The sequence below is a fragment of the Xyrauchen texanus genome, chromosome 30 (genome assembly GCF_025860055.1).
Source record: "Xyrauchen texanus isolate HMW12.3.18 chromosome 30, RBS_HiC_50CHRs, whole genome shotgun sequence".
NCBI lineage: Eukaryota > Metazoa > Chordata > Actinopteri > Cypriniformes > Catostomidae > Xyrauchen > Xyrauchen texanus.
The window spans coordinates 1,047,988-1,067,948 of NC_068305.1; the positions used below are offsets into that span (position 1 = coordinate 1,047,988).

The 19,961-nt window shown below is 46.2% G+C and overlaps 1 protein-coding gene across 1 annotated transcript in view; it reads right to left on the reverse strand.

Annotated features, from left to right (window-relative positions):
- The window catches only part of LOC127623674 (A-kinase anchor protein 7), a 71,481-nt gene that overhangs the window by 48,478 nt on the left and 3,042 nt on the right, over positions 1 to 19,961 (reverse strand). Inside the window, 1 exon segment of the mRNA XM_052098111.1 lies at positions 16,315 to 16,466. Within this exon segment, the coding sequence (XP_051954071.1) occupies positions 16,315 to 16,466 (152 nt within the window).

The window sequence follows — 19,961 nt, forward strand, 5'->3', positions numbered from 1 at the left end:
CACAACACAACCCCTAAACCTAACACAACACAACCCCTAAACCCAACACATCCCCTAAACCTGACACATACCCTAAACCCGACACAACACAACCCCTAAACCAAACACAACACCTAAATCCAACCCCTAAACCCAACACAACACCTAAACCCAACCCCTAAACCCAACCCCTAAACCCAACACAACACCTAAACCCAACCCCTAAACCCAACACAACCCCTAAACCCAACACATCCCCTAAACCTAACACAACACCTAAACGCAACACACCCCCTAAACCTAACACAACACCTAAACCCAACACATCCCCTAAACCAAACACAACACCTAAACCCAACCCCTAAACCCAACACAACCCCTAAACCCAACACATCCCCTAAACCAAACACAACACCTAAACCCAACCCCTAAACCCAACACAACCCCTAAACCCAACACATCCCCTAAACCTAACACAACACCTAAACCCAACACATCCCCTAAACCCGACACAACCCCTACACCCAACACAACACAACCCCTAAACCCAACCCCTAAACCCAACACAACACCTAAACCCAACCCCTAAACCCAAAACATCCCCTAAACCTAACACAACACCTAAACCCAACAAATCCCCTAAACCTAACACAACCCCTAAACCCAACCCCTAAACCCAAAGCAACCCCTAAACCCAACACATCCCCTAAACCTAACACAACACCTAAACCCAACTCCTAAACCCAACACAACCCCTAAACCCAACACATCCCCTAAACCTAACACAACACCTAAACCCACAACCCAACACAACCCCTAAACCCAACACATCCCCTAAACCCAATACAACACCTAAACCCAACCCGACACAACCCCTAAACCCAACACATCCCCTAAACCCAACCCGACACATCCCCTAAACCCGACACATCTCCTAAACCCGACACAACACAACCCCTAAACCAAACACAACCCCTAAACCAACACAACCCCCTAAACCCAACACAAACCCTAAACCCAACACAACCCCTAAACCAACACCAAACACAACCCCTAAACCCAACACAACCACTAAACCCAACACAACCCCTAAACCCGACAAATCCCCTAAACCCGACATATCCCCTAAACCGACACATCCCCTAAACCCAACATATCCCCTAAACCCAACACATCCCCTAAACCCAACACAACCCCTAAACCCAACACATCCCCTAAACCCGACAACCCTTAAACCCAACACAACACAACCCCTAAACCAAACACATCCCCTAAACCCAACAAAACCCCTAAACCCAACACATTCCTTAAACCCAACACAACACATCCCCTAAACCTAACACAACACAACACAACCCCTAAACCCAACACATCCCCTAAACCTGACACATACCCTAAACCCGACACAACACAACCCCTAAACCAAACACAACACCTAAACCCAACACCTAAACCCAACACAACACCTAAACCCAACCCCTAAACCCAACACATCCCCTAAACCTAACACCTAAACCCAACACAACCCCTAAACCCAACACATCCCCTAAACCTAACACAACACCTAAACCCAACCCCTAAACCCAACACAACCCCTAAACCAAACACATCCCCTAAACCCAACCCGACACATCCTCTAAACCCGACACATCCCCTAAACCCGACACATCCCCTAAAACCCGACACAACACAACCCCTAAACCAAACACAACCCCTAAACCCAACACAACCCCCTAAACCCAACACAAACCCTAAACCCAACACAACCCCTAAACCCAACACCAAACACAACCCCTAAACCCAACACATCCCCTAAACCCAACACAACCCCTAAACCCAACACAACAAAACCCCTAAACCCAACATATCCCCTAAACCCAACACATTCCTTAAACCCAACACAACACATCCCCTAAACCTAACACAACCCCTAAACACAACACAACACAACCCCTAAACCCAACACATCCCCTAAACCTGACACATCCCCTAAACCCGACACAACCCCTAAACCCGACACAACACAACCCCTAAACCAAATACAACACCTAAACCCAACCCCTAAACCCAACACATCCCCAAAACCTAACACCTAAACCCAACACAACCCCTAAACCCAACACAACCCCTAAACCCAACACATCCCCTAAACCTAACACAACACCTAAACCTAACCCCTAAACCCAACACAACCCCTAAACCAAACACATCCCCTAAACCCAACCCGACACATCCCTTAAACCCGACACATCCCCTAAACCCGACACATCCCCTAAAACCCGACAGAACACAACCCCTAAACCCAACACAACCCCTAAACCCAACACCAAACACAACCCCTAAACCCAACACATCCCCTAAACCCAACACAACCGCTAAACCCAACACAACCCCTAAACCCAAAACAACACAACCCCTAAACCCAACATATCCCATAAACCCGACACATCCCCTAAACCCGACATATCCCCTAAACCCGACACATCCCCTAAACCCAACATATCCCCTAAACCCGACACAACCCCTAAACCCAACACATACCCTAAACCCAACACATACCCTAAACCCAACACATCCCTTAAACCCAACACATCCCCTAAACCCAACACAACCCCTAAACCCAACACATCCCCTAAACACAACCCCTAAACCCAACACAACAAAACCCCTAAGCCCGACATATCCCCTAAACCCAACACATTCCTTAAACCCAACACAACACATCCCCTAAACCTAACGCAACCCCTAAACACAACACAACACAACCCCTAAACCCAACACATCCCCTAAACCTGACACATCCCCTAAACCCGACACAACCCCTAAACCCGACACAACACAACCCCTAAACCAAATACAACACCTAAACTCAACCCCTAAACCCAACACATCCCCAAAACCTAACACCTAAACCCAACACAACCCCTAAACCCAACACATCCCCTAAACCTAACACAACACCTAAACCTAACCCCTAAACCCAACACAACCCCTAAACCAAACACATCCCCTAAACCCAACCCGACACATCCCTTAAACCCGACACATCCCCTAAACCCGACACATCCCCTAAAACCCGACACAACACAACCCCTAAACCCAACACAACCCCTAAACCCAACACCAAACACAACCCCTAAACCCAACACATCCCCTAAACCCAACACAACCCCTAAACCCAACACAACACAACCCCTAAACCCAACATATCCCATAAACCCGACACATCCCCTAAACCCAACACATCCCCTAAACCCGACACATCCCCTAAACCCAACATATCCCTCAACCCGACACAACCCCTAAACCCAACACATACCCTAAACCCAACACATCCCTTAAACCCAACACATCCCCTAAACCCAACACAACCCCTAAACCCAACACATCCCCTAAACCCGACACATCCCCTAAACCCGACACATACCCTAAACCCAACACAACACAACCCCTAAACCAAACACATCCCCTAAACCCAACAAAACCCCTAAACCCAACACATTCCTTAAACCCAACACAACACATCCCCTAAACCTAACACAACCCCTAAACACAACACAACACAACCCCTAAACCCAACACATCCCCTAAACCTGACACATCCCCTAAACCCCACACAACCCCTAACCCGACACAACACAACCCCTAAACCAAACACAACACCTAAACCCAACCCCTAAACCCAACACAACACCTAAACCCAACCCCTAAACCCAACACATCCCCTAAACCTAACACCTAAACCCAACACAACCCCTAAACCCAACACAACCCCTAAACCCAACACATCCCCTAAACCTAACACAACACCTAAACCCAACCCCTAAACCCAACACAACCCCTAAACCAAACACATCCCCTAAACCCAACCCGACACATCCTCTAAACCCAACACATCCCTAAACCCAACACATCCCCTAAACCCAACACATCCCCTAAAACCCGACACAACACAACCCCTAAACCAAACACAACCCCTAAACCCAACACAACCCCCTAAACCCAACACAAACCCTAAACCCAACACAACCCCTAAACCCAACACCAAACACAACCCCTAAACCCAACACAACCCCTAAACCCAACACAACCCCTAAACCCAACACAACAAAACCCCTAAACCCGACATATCCCCTAAACCCAACACATTCCTTAAACCCAACACAACACATCCCCTAAACCTAACACAACCCCTAAACACAACACAACACAACCCCTAAACCCAACACATCCCCTAAACCTGACACAACCCCTAAACCCGACACAACACAACCCCTAAACCAAATACAACACCTAAACCCAACCCCTAAACCCAACACATCCCCAAAACCTAACACCTAAACCCAACACAACCCCTAAACCCAACACAACCCCTAAACCCAACACATCCCCTAAACCTAACACAACACCTAAACCTAACCCCTAAACCCAACACAACCCCTAAACCAAACACATCCCCTAAACCCAACCCGACACATCCCTTAAACCCGACACATCCCCTAAACCCGACACATCCCCTAAAACCCGACAGAACACAACCCCTAAACCCAACACAACCCCTAAACCCAACACCAAACACAACCCCTAAACCCAACACATCCCCTAAACCCAACACAACCGCTAAACCCAACACAACCCCTAAACCCAAAACAACACAACCCCTAAACCCAACATATCCCATAAACCCGACACATCCCCTAAACCCGACATATCCCCTAAACCCGACACATCCCCTAAACCCAACATATCCCCTAAACCCGACACAACCCCTAAACCCAACACATACCCTAAACCCAACACATACCCTAAACCCAACACATCCCTTAAACCCAACACATCCCCTAAACCCAACACAACCCCTAAACCCAACACATCCCCTAAACACAACCCCTAAACCCAACACAACAAAACCCCTAAGCCCGACATATCCCCTAAACCCAACACATTCCTTAAACCCAACACAACACATCCCCTAAACCTAACACAACCCCTAAACACAACACAACACAACCCCTAAACCCAACACATCCCCTAAACCTGACACATCCCCTAAACCCGACACAACCCCTAAACCCGACACAACACAACCCCTAAACCAAATACAACACCTAAACTCAACCCCTAAACCCAACACATCCCCAAAACCTAACACCTAAACCCAACACAACCCCTAAACCCAACACATCCCCTAAACCTAACACAACACCTAAACCTAACCCCTAAACCCAACACAACCCCTAAACCAAACACATCCCCTAAACCCAACCCGACACATCCCTTAAACCCGACACATCCCCTAAACCCGACACATCCCCTAAAACCCGACACAACACAACCCCTAAACCCAACACAACCCCTAAACCCAACACCAAACACAACCCCTAAACCCAACACATCCCCTAAACCCAACACAACCCCTAAACCCAACACAACACAACCCCTAAACCCAACATATCCCATAAACCTGACACATCCCCTAAACCCGACACATCCCCTAAACCCGACACATCCCCTAAACCCAACATATCCCCTCAACCCGACACAACCCCTAAACCCAACACATACCCTAAACCCAACACATCCCTTAAACCCAACACATCCCCTAAACCCAACACAACCCCTAAACCCAACACATCCCCCTAAACCCGACACATCCCCTAAACCCGACACAGACCCTAAACCCGACACAACACAACCCCTAAACCAAACACATCCCCTAAACCCAACAAAACCCCTAAACCCAACACATTCCTTAAACCCAACACAACACATCCCCTAAACCTAACACAACCCCTAAACACAACACAACACAACCCCTAAACCCAACACATCCCCTAAACCTGACACATCCCCTAAACCCGACACAACCCCTAACCCGACACAACACAACCCCTAAACCAAACACAACACCTAAACCCAACCCCTAAACCCAACACAACACCTAAACCCAACCCCTAAACCCAACACATCCCCTAAACCTAACACCTAAACCCAACACAACCCCTAAACCCAACACAACCCCTAAACCCAACACATCCCCCAAACCTAACACAACACCTAAACCCAACCCCTAAACCCAACACAACCCCTAAACCAAACACATCCCCTAAACCTAACACAACACCTAAACCCAACACATCCCCTAAACCCAACACAACCCCTAAACCCAACACAACCCCTAAACCCAAAACAACACAACCCCTAAACCAAACACAACCCCTAAACCCAACACATAACCTAAACCCAACACATCCCCTAAACCCAATACAACACCTAAACCCAACACATCCCTTAAATCCAACACATCCCCTAAACCCAACACAACCCCTAAACCCGACACATCCCCTAAACCCGACACATCCCCTAAACCCGACACATCCCCTAAACCCAACACAACCCCTAAACCAAACACATCCCTTAAACCCAACACAACCCCTGAACCCAACACATCCCCTAAACCCAACACAACCCCTAAACCCGACACAACCCCTAAACCCGACACATCCCTAAACCCAACACAACACAACCCCTAAACCAAAAACATCCACTAAACCCAACACAATCCCTAAACCCAACACATCCCTTAAATCAAACACAACACATCCCCTAAACCCAACACAACCCCTAAACCCAACACAACCCCTAAACCCGACACATCCCCTAAACCCGACACATCCCCTAAACCCAACCCGAAACATCCCCTAAACCCGACACATCCCCTAAAACCCGACACAACACAACCCCTAAACCAAACACAACCCTAAACCCAACACAACCCCCTAAACCCAACACAAACCCTAAACCCAACACAACCCCTAAACCCAACACCAAACACAACCCCTAAACCCAACACATCCCCTAAACCCAACACAACCCCTAAACCCAACACAACCCCTAAACCCAACACAACACAACCCCTAAACCCAACATATCCCCTAAACCCAACATATCCCCTAAACCCGACACATCCCCTAAACCCGACATATCCCCTAAACCCGACACATCCCCTAAACCCGACACATCCCCTAAACCCAACACAACCCCTAAACCCAACACAACCCCTAAACCCGACATATCCCCTAAACCCAACACATTCCTTTAACCCAACAGAACACATCCCCTAAACCTGACACATCCCCTAAACCCGACACAACCCCTAAACCCGACACAACACAACCCCTAAACCAAATACAACACCTAAACCCAACCCCTAAACCCAACACAACACCTAAACCCAACCCCTAAACCCAACACATCCCCTAAACCTAACACCTAAACCCAACACAACCCCTAAACCCAACACAACCCCTAAACCCAACACATCCCCTAAACCTAACACAACACCTAAACCCAACCCCTAAACCCAATACAACCCCTAAACCAAACACATCCCCTAAACCCAACCCGACACATCCCTTAAACCCGACACATCCCCTAAACCCGACACATCCCCTAAAACCCGACACAACACAACCCCTAAACCCAACACAACCCCTAAACCCAACACCAAACACAACCCATAAACCCAACACATCCCCTAAACCCAACACAATCCCTAAACCCAACACAACCCCTAAACCCAACATATCCCATAAACCCGACACATCCCCTAAACCCGACATATCCCCTAAACCCGACACATCCCCTAAACCCAACATATCCCCTAAACCCGACACAACCCCTAAACCCAACACATACCCTAAACCCAACACATCCCTTAAACCCAACACATCCCCTAAACCCAACACAACCCCTAAACCCAACACATCCCCTAAACCCGACACATCCCCTAAACCCGACACAACCCCTAAACCCGACAAAACACAACCCCTAAACCAAACACATCCCCTAAACCAAACACATCCCCTAAACCCAACAAAACCCCTAAACCCAACACATTCCTTAAACCCAACACAACACATCCCTTAAACCTAACACAACCCCTAAACACAACACAACCCCTAAACCCAACACATCCCCTAAACCCGACACATCCCCTAAACCCGACACATCCCCTAAACCCGACACAACCCCTAACCCGACACAACACAAACCCTAAACCAAACACAACACCTAAACCCAACCCCTAAACCCAACACAACACCTAAACCCAACCCCTAAACCCAACACATCCCCTAAACCTAACACCTAAACCCAACACAACCCCTAAACCCAACACAACCACTAAACCCAACACAACACCTAAACCCAACCTCTAAACCCAACACAACCCCTAAACCAAACACATCCCCTAAACCTAACACAACACCTAAACCCAACACATCCCCTAAACCCAACACAACCCCTAAACCCAACACAACCACTAAACCCAAAACAACACAACCCCTAAACCAAACACAACCCCTAAACCCAACACATACCCTAAACCCAACACAACCCCTAAACTCAACACATCCCCTAAACCCAATACAACACCTAAACCCAACACATCCCTTAAATCCAACACATCCCCTAAACCCAACACAACCCCTAAACCCAACACATCCCCTAAACCCGACACATCCCCTAAACCCAACACAACACAACCCCTAAACCAAACACATCCCCTAAACCCAACACAACCCCTAAACCCAACACATACCTTAAACCCAACACATCCCCTAAACCCAACACAACCCCTAAACCCGACACAACCCCTAAACCCGACACATCCCTAAACCCGACACAACACTACCCCTAAACCAAAAACATCCACTAAACCCAACACAATCCCTAAACCCAACACATCCCTTAAATCAAACACAACACATCCCCTAAACCCAACACAACCCCTAAACCCAACACAACCCCTAAACCCGACACATCCCCTAAACCCGACACATCCCCTAAACCCAACACATCCCCTAAACCCAACCCGAAACATCCCCTAAACCCGACACATCCCCTAAACCCGACACATCCCCTAAAACCCGACACAACACAACCCCTAAACCAAACACAACCCTAAACCCAACACAACCCCCTAAACCCAACACAAACCCTAAACCCAACACAACCCCTAAACCCAACACCAAACACAACCCCTAAACCCAACACATCCCCTAAACCCAACACAACCCCTAAACCCAACACAACCGCTAAACCCAACACAACCCCTAAACCCAACATATCCCCTAAACCCGACACATCCCCTAAACCCGACATATCCCCTAAACCCGACACATCCCCTAAACCCGACACATCCCCTAAACACAACACAACCGCTAAACCCAACACAACCCCTAAACCCGACACATCCCCTAAACCCGACAAAACCCCTAAACCCGACACAACCCCTAAACCCAACACAACACAACCCCTAAACCAAACACATCCCCTAAACCCAACACATTCCTTAAACCCAACACAACACATCCCCTAAACCTAACACAACCCCTAAACACAACACAACACAACCCCTAAACCCAACACATCCCCTAAACCTGACACATCCCCTAAACCCGACACAACCCCTAAACCCGACACAACACAACCCCTAAACCAAACACAACACCTAAACCCAACCCCTAAACCCAACACAACACCTAAACCCAACCCCTAAACCCAACACATCCCCTAAACCTAACACCTAAACCCAACACAACCCCTAAACCCAACACATACCCTAAACCTAACACAACACCTAAACCCAACCCCTAAACCCAACACAACCCCTAAACCAAACACATCCCCTAAACCCAACCCGACACATCCCCTAAACCCGACACATCCCCTAAACCCCACACATCCCCTAAACCCGACACATCCCCTAAAACCCGACACATCCCCTAAAACCCGACACAACACAACCCCTAAACCCAACACAACCCCCTAAACCCAACACAAACCCTAAACCCAACACAACCCCTAAACCCAACACCAAACACAACCCCTAAACCCAACACATCCCCTAAACCCAACACAACCCCTAAACCCAACACAACCCCTAAACCCAACACCAAACACAACCCCTAAACCCAACACATCCCCTAAACCCAACACAACCCCTAAACCCAACACAACCCCTAAACACAACACAACACAACCCCTAAACCCAACACATCCCCTAAACCAGACACATCCCCTAAACCCGACACAACCCCTAAACCTGACACAACAAAACCCCTAAACCCAACACATTCCTTAAACCCAACACAACACATCCCCTAAACCTAACACAACCCCTAAACACAACACAACACAACCCCTAAACCCAACACATCCCCTAAACCAGACACATCCCCTAAACCCGACACAACCCCTAAACCTGACACAACACAACCCCTAAACCAAACACAACACCTAAACCCAACCCCTAAACCCAACACAACACCTAAACCCAACCCCTAAACCCAACACATCCCCTAAACCTAACACCTAAACCCAACACAACCCCTAAACCCAACACAACCCCTAAACCCAACACAACACCTAAACCCAACCCCTAAACAAAACACAACCCCTAAACCAAACACATCCCCTAAACCTAACACAACACCTAAACCCAACACATCCCCTAAACCCAACACAACCCCTAAACCCAACACAACCCCTAAACCCAAAACAACACATCCCCTAAACCAAACACATCCCCTAAACCTAACACAACCCCTAAACCCAACACATCCCCTAAACCCAACACAACCCCTAAACCCAACACATCCCCTAAACCCAACACAACCCCTAAACCCAACACAACCCCTAAACCCAACACCAAACACAACCCCTAAACCCAACACATCCCCTAAACCCAACACAACCCCTAAACCCAACACAACCCCTAAACACAACACAACACAACCCCTAAACCCAACACATCCCCTAAACCAGACACATCCCCTAAACCCGACACAACCCCTAAACCTGACACAACAAAACCCCTAAACCCAACACATTCCTTAAACCCAACACAACACATCCCCTAAACCTAACACAACCCCTAAACACAACACAACACAACCCCTAAACCCAACACATCCCCTAAACCCAGACACATCCCTAAACCCAACACAACCCCTAAACCTGACACAACACAACCCCTAAACCAAACACAACACCTAAACCCAACCCCTAAACCCAACACAACACCTAAACCCAACCCCTAAACCCAACACATCCCCTAAACCTAACACCTAAACCCAACACAACCCCTAAACCCAACACATCCCCCAAACCTAACACAACACCTAAACCCAACACATCCCCTAAACCCAACACAACCCCTAAACCCAACACAACCCCTAAACCCAAAACAACACATCCCCTAAACCAAACACATCCCCTAAACCTAACACAACCCCTAAACCCAACAAATCCCCTAAACCCAACACAACCCCCTAAACCCAACACAAGCCCTAAACCCAACACAACCCCTAAACCCAAAACCAAACACAACCCCTAAACCCAACACATCCCCTAAACCCAACACAACCCCTAAACCCAACACAACACAACCCCTAAACCAAACACATCCCCTAAACCTAACACAACCCCTAAACCCAACAAATCCCCTAAACCCAACACAACCCCCTAAACCCAACACAAACCCTAAACCCAACACAACCCCTAAACCCAACACCAAACACAACCCCTAAACCCAACACATCCCCTAAACCCAACACAACCCCTAAACCCAACACAACACAACCCCTAAACCCAACATATCCCCTAAACCCGACACATCCCCTAAACCCAACACATCCCCTAAACCCAACACATCCCCTAAACCCAACATATCCCCTAAACCCGACACAACCCCTAAACCCAACATAACCCCTAAACCCAACACTTCCTTTAAATCCAACACATCCCCTAAACCCAACACATCCCCTAAACCCAACACATCCCCTAAACCCGACACATCCCCTAAACCCGACACAACCCCTAAACCCAACACCAAACACAACCCCTAAACCAAACACATCCCCTAAACCCAACACATTCCTTAAACCCAACACAACACATCCCCTAAACCTAACACAACCCCTAAACACAACACAACACAACCCCTAAACCCAACACATCCCCTAAACCTGACACATCCCCTAAACCCGACACAACCCCTAAACCCGACACAACACAACCCCTAAACCAAACACAACACCTAAACCCAACCCCTAAACCCAACACAACACCTAAACCCAACCCCTAAACCCAACACATCCCCTAAACCTAACACCTAAACCCAACACAACCCCTAAACCCAACACATACCCTAAACCTAACACAACACCTAAACCCAACCCCTAAACCCAACACAACCCCTAAACCAAACACATCCCCTAAACCCAACCCGACACATCCCCTAAACCCAACACATCCCCTAAACCCCACACATCCCCTAAACCCGACACATCCCCTAAAACCCGACACAACACAACCCCTAAACCAAACACAACCCCTAAACCCAACACAACCCCCTAAACCCAACACAAACCCTAAACCCAACACAACCCCTAAACCCAACACCAAACACAACCCCTAAACCCAACACATCCCCTAAACCCAACACAACCCCTAAACCCAACACAACCCCTAAACCCAACACAACACAACCCCTAAACTCAACATATCCCCTAAACCCGACATATACCCTAAACCCGACATATACCCTAAACCCAACACATCCCCTAAACCCAACATATCCCCTAAACCCGACACAACCCCTAAACCCAACACATACCCTAAACCCAACACATCCCTTAAATCCAACACATCCCCTAAACCCAACACAACCCCTAAACCCGACACAACCCCTAAACCCGACACATCCCCTAAACCCAACACATCCCCTAAACCCGACACATCCCCTAAACCCAACACAACACAACCCCTAAACCAAACACATCCCCTAAACCCAACAAAACCCCTAAACCCAACACATTCCTTAAACCCAACACAACACATCCCCTAAACCTAACACAACCCCTAAACACAACACAACACAACCCCTAAACCCAACACATCCCCTAAACCAGACACATCCCCTAAACCCGACACAACCCCTAAACCTGACACAACACAACCCCTAAACCAAACACAACACCTAAACCCAACCCCTAAACCCAACACAACACCTAAACCCAACCCCTAAACCCAACACATCCCCTAAACCTAACACCTAAACCCAACACAACCCCTAAACCCAACACATCCCCCAAACCTAACACAACACCTAAACCCAACCCCTAAACCCAACACAACCCCTAAACCAAACACATCCCCTAAACCTAACACAACACCTAAACCCAACACATCCCCTAAACCCAACACAACCCCTAAACCCAACACAACCCCTAAACCCTAAACCAAACACATCCCCTAAACCTAACACAACCCCTAAACCCAACAAATCCCCTAAACCCAACAAATCCCCTAAACCCAACACAACCCCCTAAACCCAACACAAACCCTAAACCCAACACAACCCCTAAACCCAACACCAAACACAACCCCTAAACCCAACACATCCCCTAAACCCAACACAACCCCTAAACCCAACACAACACAACCCCTAAACCAAACACATCCCCTAAACCTAACACAACCCCTAAACCCAACAAATCCCCTAAACCCAACACAACCCCCTAAACCCAACACAAACCCTAAACCCAACACAACCCCTAAACCCAACACCAAACACAACCCTAAACCCAACATATCCCCTAAACCCGACACATCCCCTAAACCCAACACATCCCCTAAACCCAACATATCCCCTAAACCCAACATATCCCCTAAACCCGACACAACCCCTAAACCCAACACATACCCTAAACCCAACATAACCCCTAAACCCAACACTTCCTTTAAATCCAACACATCCCCTAAACCCAACACAACCCCTAAACCCAACACATCCCCTAAACCCGACACATCCCCTAAACCCAACACAACACAATCCCTAAACCAAACACATCCCCTAAACCCAACAAAACCCCTAAACCCAACACATTCCTTAAACCCAACACAACACATCCCCTAAACCTAACACAACCCCTAAACCCAACACATCCCCTAAACCCTAAACCCACACAACCCCTAAACCCGACACAACACAACCCCTAAACCAAACACAACCCCTAAACCCAACCCCTAAACCCAACACAACACCTAAACCCAATCCCTAAACCCAACACATCCCCAAAACCTAACACAACACCTAAACCCAACACATCCCCTAAACCCAACATATCCCCTAAACCCAACATATCCCCTAAACCTAACAACACCTAAACCCAACCCCTAAACCCAACACAACCCCTAAACCCAACACATCCCCTAAACCTAACACAACACCTAAACCCAACCCCTAAACCCAACACAACCCCTAAACCCAACACATCCCCTAAACCTAACACAACACCTAAACCCAACACATCCCCTAAACCCAACACAACCCCTAAACCCAACACAACCCCTAAACCCAAAACAACACAACCCCTAAACCAAACACATCCCCTAAACCTAACACAACCCCTAAACCCAACAAATCCCTAAACCCAACACAAACCCTAAACCCAACACAACCCCTAAACCCAACACATCCCCTAAACCCAACACAACCCCTAAACAGAACACATCCTTAAACCCAACACAACACAACCGCTAAACCCAACATATCCCCTAAACCCGACACATCCCCTAAACCCGACATATCCCCTAAACCCGACACATCCCCTAAACCCAACATATCCCCTAAACCTAACACAACACCTATACCCAACACATCCCCTAAACCCAACAACACCTAAACCCAACCCCTAAACCCAACACAACCCCTAAACTCAACACATCCCCTAAACCTAACACAACACCTAAACCCAACACATCCCCTAAACCCAACACAACCCCTAAACCCAACACAATCCCTAAACCCAACAAATTCCCTAAACCCGACACATCCCCTAAACCCAACACAAACCCTAAACCCAATACAACACAACCCCTAAACCAAACACAACCCCTAAACCCAACACAACACCTAAACCCAACACAACACCTAAACCCAACCCCTAAACCCAACACAACAGCTAAACCCAACCCCTAAACCCAACACATCCCCTAAACCTAACACAACACCTAAACCCAACCCATAAACACAACCCCTAAACCCAACACATCCCCTAAACCTAACACAACCCCTAAACCCAACACAACACCTAAACCCAACACAACACCTAAACCCAACACAACACAACCCCTAAACCAAACACAACCCCTAAACCCAACACAACACCTAAACCCAACACAACACAACCCCTAAACCCAACACAACACAACCCCTAAACCCAACACAACCCCTAAACCCAACACAACACCTAAACCCAACACAACCCTAAACCCAACACATCCCCTAAACCTAACACAACACCTAAACCCAACCCATAAACACAACCCCTAAACCCAACACATCCCCTAAACCAAACACAACACCTAAACTCAACACATCCCCTAAACCCAACACAACCCCTAAACCCAACACAACACAACCCCTAAACCAAACACATCCCCTAAACCTAACACAACCCCTAAACCCAACAAATCCCCTAAACCCAACACAACCCCCTAAACCCAACACAAACCCTAAACCCAACACCAAACACAACCCCTAAACCCAACACAACCCCTAAACCCAACACAACACAACCCCTAAACCCAACATATCCCCTAAAGCCGACACATCCCCTAAACCCAACACATCCCCTAAACCCAACATATCCCCTAAACCCAACATATCCCCTAAACCCAACACAACCCCTAAACCCAACACATACCCTAAACCCAACATAACCCCTAAACCCAACACTTCCTTTAAATCCAACACAACACCTAAACCCGACACAACCCCTAAACCCAACACAACACCTAAACCCGACATATCCCCTAAACCCAACACAACACCTAAACCCAACACTTCCTTTAAATCCAACACAACACCTAAACCCGACATATCCCCTAAACCCAACACAACACCTAAACCCGACATATCCCCTAAACACAACACAACACCTAAACCCGACATATCCCCTAAACCCAACACAACACCTAAACCCGACATATCCCCTAAACCCGAAACATCCCCTAAACCCGACACATCCCCTAAACCCGACACATCCCCTAAACCCAAGCCAAGGACCCCCAAATATGATGATCACGTTATGATGGACCCTGTGTAAAATGTGGAACTATATTAAAAAAATTACAATAGTTTACAATAGTTTACAAATTAAATATAATTTGTGTTTAAACTGTCACTATACTGAAGCCAAAGCAAATTATTAGGGCTGCCGATTTAACACTTGATTTATCGATTGAATTTACTGCGGGTCATACCTTTGGGTTGGTGATTGGCACTGAGACAAAGTAGTTTGGGCAAGCTGTCTCCTTTTTCTTCTTTTTCTTTTCATCCCCATCTTCCTCACCCTCCACTCGTCCACTCTCGCCTCTCTTGCGCTTTTTCTTCACGCTTGATTGTGAGCTGGCGACTGAAGACGCAAAAACATGCATTCAACCATCACAGTCATAAATCTAAGAGTGTTAATGCAGAAAACCAATCGCAGACATATCTGAAGGACAGAAGCTTTTCTCAACTGTTTGGGAGAAAAGTGGTATTGATTCTGAAGGCACAGGGTGGCAAAGAAGCCATGTGAAAGCGCACAACAAATGTTTAATTCATTGCGTGTAGCCAGCTGGGACATTTGAATGCGAGAGCAGCAGCTGCGGTACTAGGATGATCCACGTATTGCTTGGCAACCGAACATCAGCCCTCAGTTCAGCGTCAGTCTCTGTCTGCAATGTCTACAGCACTTCATACAATGATTCCTCCACCTGGAAGATGATAGGAGCCTATAAGAGCTGGACGAGAGCTTGATTCAGAAGGTAAGCGTCCATTAGTTCTGCTTTTGTTCTAGAAGGAACTGCTGATGACACTGTAGACCAGGACTATTATAGTTCAAAGACGTCCAGAAAATCTAGAATTCAAAATCAAATTTAAACCTTGGAGTAAACAGAATTTTGGACTATTCTTTACCATTTATAGGTCACTATTAAATGTAAGCAAAGTTAACTCTGTTTCAATGTTTAGATTTATTTGTTTGCATTGAATCACACAATAGTCTCTTTGTCACATTCTCAAATCATGCTGGAGAACATGATCATCAGGTTTTGTTCATGTCAGCTCTAGTGCATGCTGTCATTAAAGTGAAACAGGACACACTAAACACTACGAAATTCTGAATTTCATGATTCATTTTTCCAACCAAACTATTATGCTGATAACAGAATTTCTAAAAGGAAGAAAAATTTGTGTTAAAGGAATATTCCGGGTTCAACACAAGTTAATCTCAATCAACAGCATTTGTGTTATAATGTTGATCACCACAAAACATTAATTCAACTCGTTCCTCCTTTTCTTTAATAAAAGCTCAAATGTGTGTTATAGTGAGTCACTTACAATGGAAGTCAATGGGGGCAATTTTTGGAGGTTTAAAGGCAGAAATGTGAAGATTATAATTTTATAAAAGCACTTGCATGAATTCTACTGTTAACTTTTATTATGGTTTTAGGGTTTGTTGATTGTTATATAAGTTGTATAATTGTCTATATCTTTCCACAGATGTGGTCAGTGTGTGATTTAATGACAGTAAAATCATGTTAACCCACATATTGTTCATGTCTTGTGTCTGTACTTTTGAAACAGTATTTTATTGTGTACAGATTAAACCCCATTGACTTCCATTGGAAGTGTCTCACTAGAACAAACATTTGTGCTTTATTAAAGAAAAGGAGGAACGAGTTGAATTAATGTTTTGTGGTGATCAACATGATGACACAATTAATGAGATTAACTTGTGTTGAACCTGGAATATTCATTTAACCTTGTGCGACCCCTCATCTACATGTGTAGACGTTGCATTTTGGCTTCACTGGGCACACTTAAATTCATTTAAACTGACTGAATTCTGTTCACAAGACTCTAGACTGTCATTTAAGAGTTAAATTCTGCCGCACCGAATCACATGACACAACAACATGATGACAATTTCAAGGAACGGCTGCAGTGCCAACAAAAGATAAAAATAAATAAAAAAACACTAAGTTTTTTCACTGAAACCTGTTTGGTTGTAAAGAGTAGCGTCTCTAGTTTCATTTGATATTTAAAAATCCATTCATATTTCACACGTCAGCATGCTTATGAACATGATGTCCAAAAACGTGGAAAATTAGACCTTATTGCCTCAAAAGTTGAAAAATCACATTAGTTATTTTTTTTTATAATTTTCGACATTAAATCATCTGTGGGTCATTTCACTTCATTTTAAAATAAATGTTGTTATATTTTTATCACTGTTCAATACAGTCATATTAACATTAGTAAATGCATTCCTATATTTACTGTACATTATCACATTGAGAATAAATGTATTCATCCAAAAGCTGATAAATGTGTCTTTCAGAGACTTTATATGGAGTTATGATGAAAATAAGATCAAACTGTTCTGAGACCAGTGCAGACAGACAGCACACTGGAGGTGAAGTCATGCACTAAATAGGGAGCAAGGGAGCATCCTATAGCTCTCCTATAACTGTTCTGAGACCAGTGCAGACAGACAGCACACTGGAGGTTAAGTCATGCACTAAATAGGGAGCAAGGGAGCATCCTATATCTCTCTATAACTGTTCTGAGACCAGTGCAGACAGACAGCACACTGGAGGTTAAGTCATGCACTACATAGGGAGCAAGGGAGCATCCTATATCTCTCTATAACTGTTCTGAGACCAGTGCAGACAGACAGCACACTGGAGGTTAAGTCATGCACTACATAGGGAGCATCCTATAGCTCTCCTATAGCTGTTCTGAGACCAGTGCAGACAGCACACTGGAGGTTAAGTCATTCACTAAATAGGGAGCAAGGGAGCATCCTATAGCTCTCCTATAACTGTTCTGAGACCAGTGCAGACAGACAGCACACTGGAGGTTAAGTCATTCACTAAATACGAACAAGTGAGCATCCTATAGCTCTCCTATAACTGTTCTGAGACCAGTGCAGACAGCACACTGGAGGTTAAGTCATTCACTAAATAGGAACAAGGGAGCATCCTATAGCTCTCCTATAACTGTTCTGAGACCAGTGCAGACAGCACACTGGAGGTTAAGTCATTCACTAAATAGGGAGCAAGGGAGCATCCTATATCTCTCTATAACTGTTCTGAGACCAGTGCAGACAGCACACTGGAGGTTAAGTCATTCACTAAATAGGGAGCAAGGGAGCATCCTATAGCTCTCCTATAACTGTTCTGAGACCAGTGCAGACAGACAGCACACTGGACGTTAAGTCATTCACTAAATAGGGAGCAAGGGAGCATCCTATATCTCTCTATAACTGTTCTGAGACCAGTGCAGACAGCACACTGGAGGTTAAGTCATTCACTAAATAGGGAGCAAGGGAGCATCCTATAGCTCTCCTATAACTGTTCTGAGACCAGTGCAGACAGACAGCACACTGGACGTTAAGTCATTCACTAAATAGGGAGCAAGGGAGCAGCCTATATCTGTCTATAACTGTTCTGAGACCAGTGCAGACAGCACACTGGAGGTTAAGTAATGCACTAAATAGGGAGCAAGGGAGCATCCTATAGCTCTCCTATAACTGTTCTGAGACCAGTGCAGACAGACAGCACACTGGAGGTTAAGTCATTCACTAAATAGGGAGCAAGGGAGCATCCTATATCTCTCTATGCAGTTAAGTGCGTTCACTCCTAAAATCTGATGAAAAGTTCAGTTTCAGGCTGCAGATGATGTTTGGATCATGGGACAATGATCATCAGTTCATAGATTCACCATTGACCATGTTAAGAAAACATGTCTATAAAAGATTTGTTCATTTAGTGCACGTATGAATTAACAGTGTCTGCAGTGTTCAGTTATAATGTGTGTGCGTTTTCAGCACTCAGGCAAGAATTTCAGATAAATCCATTCG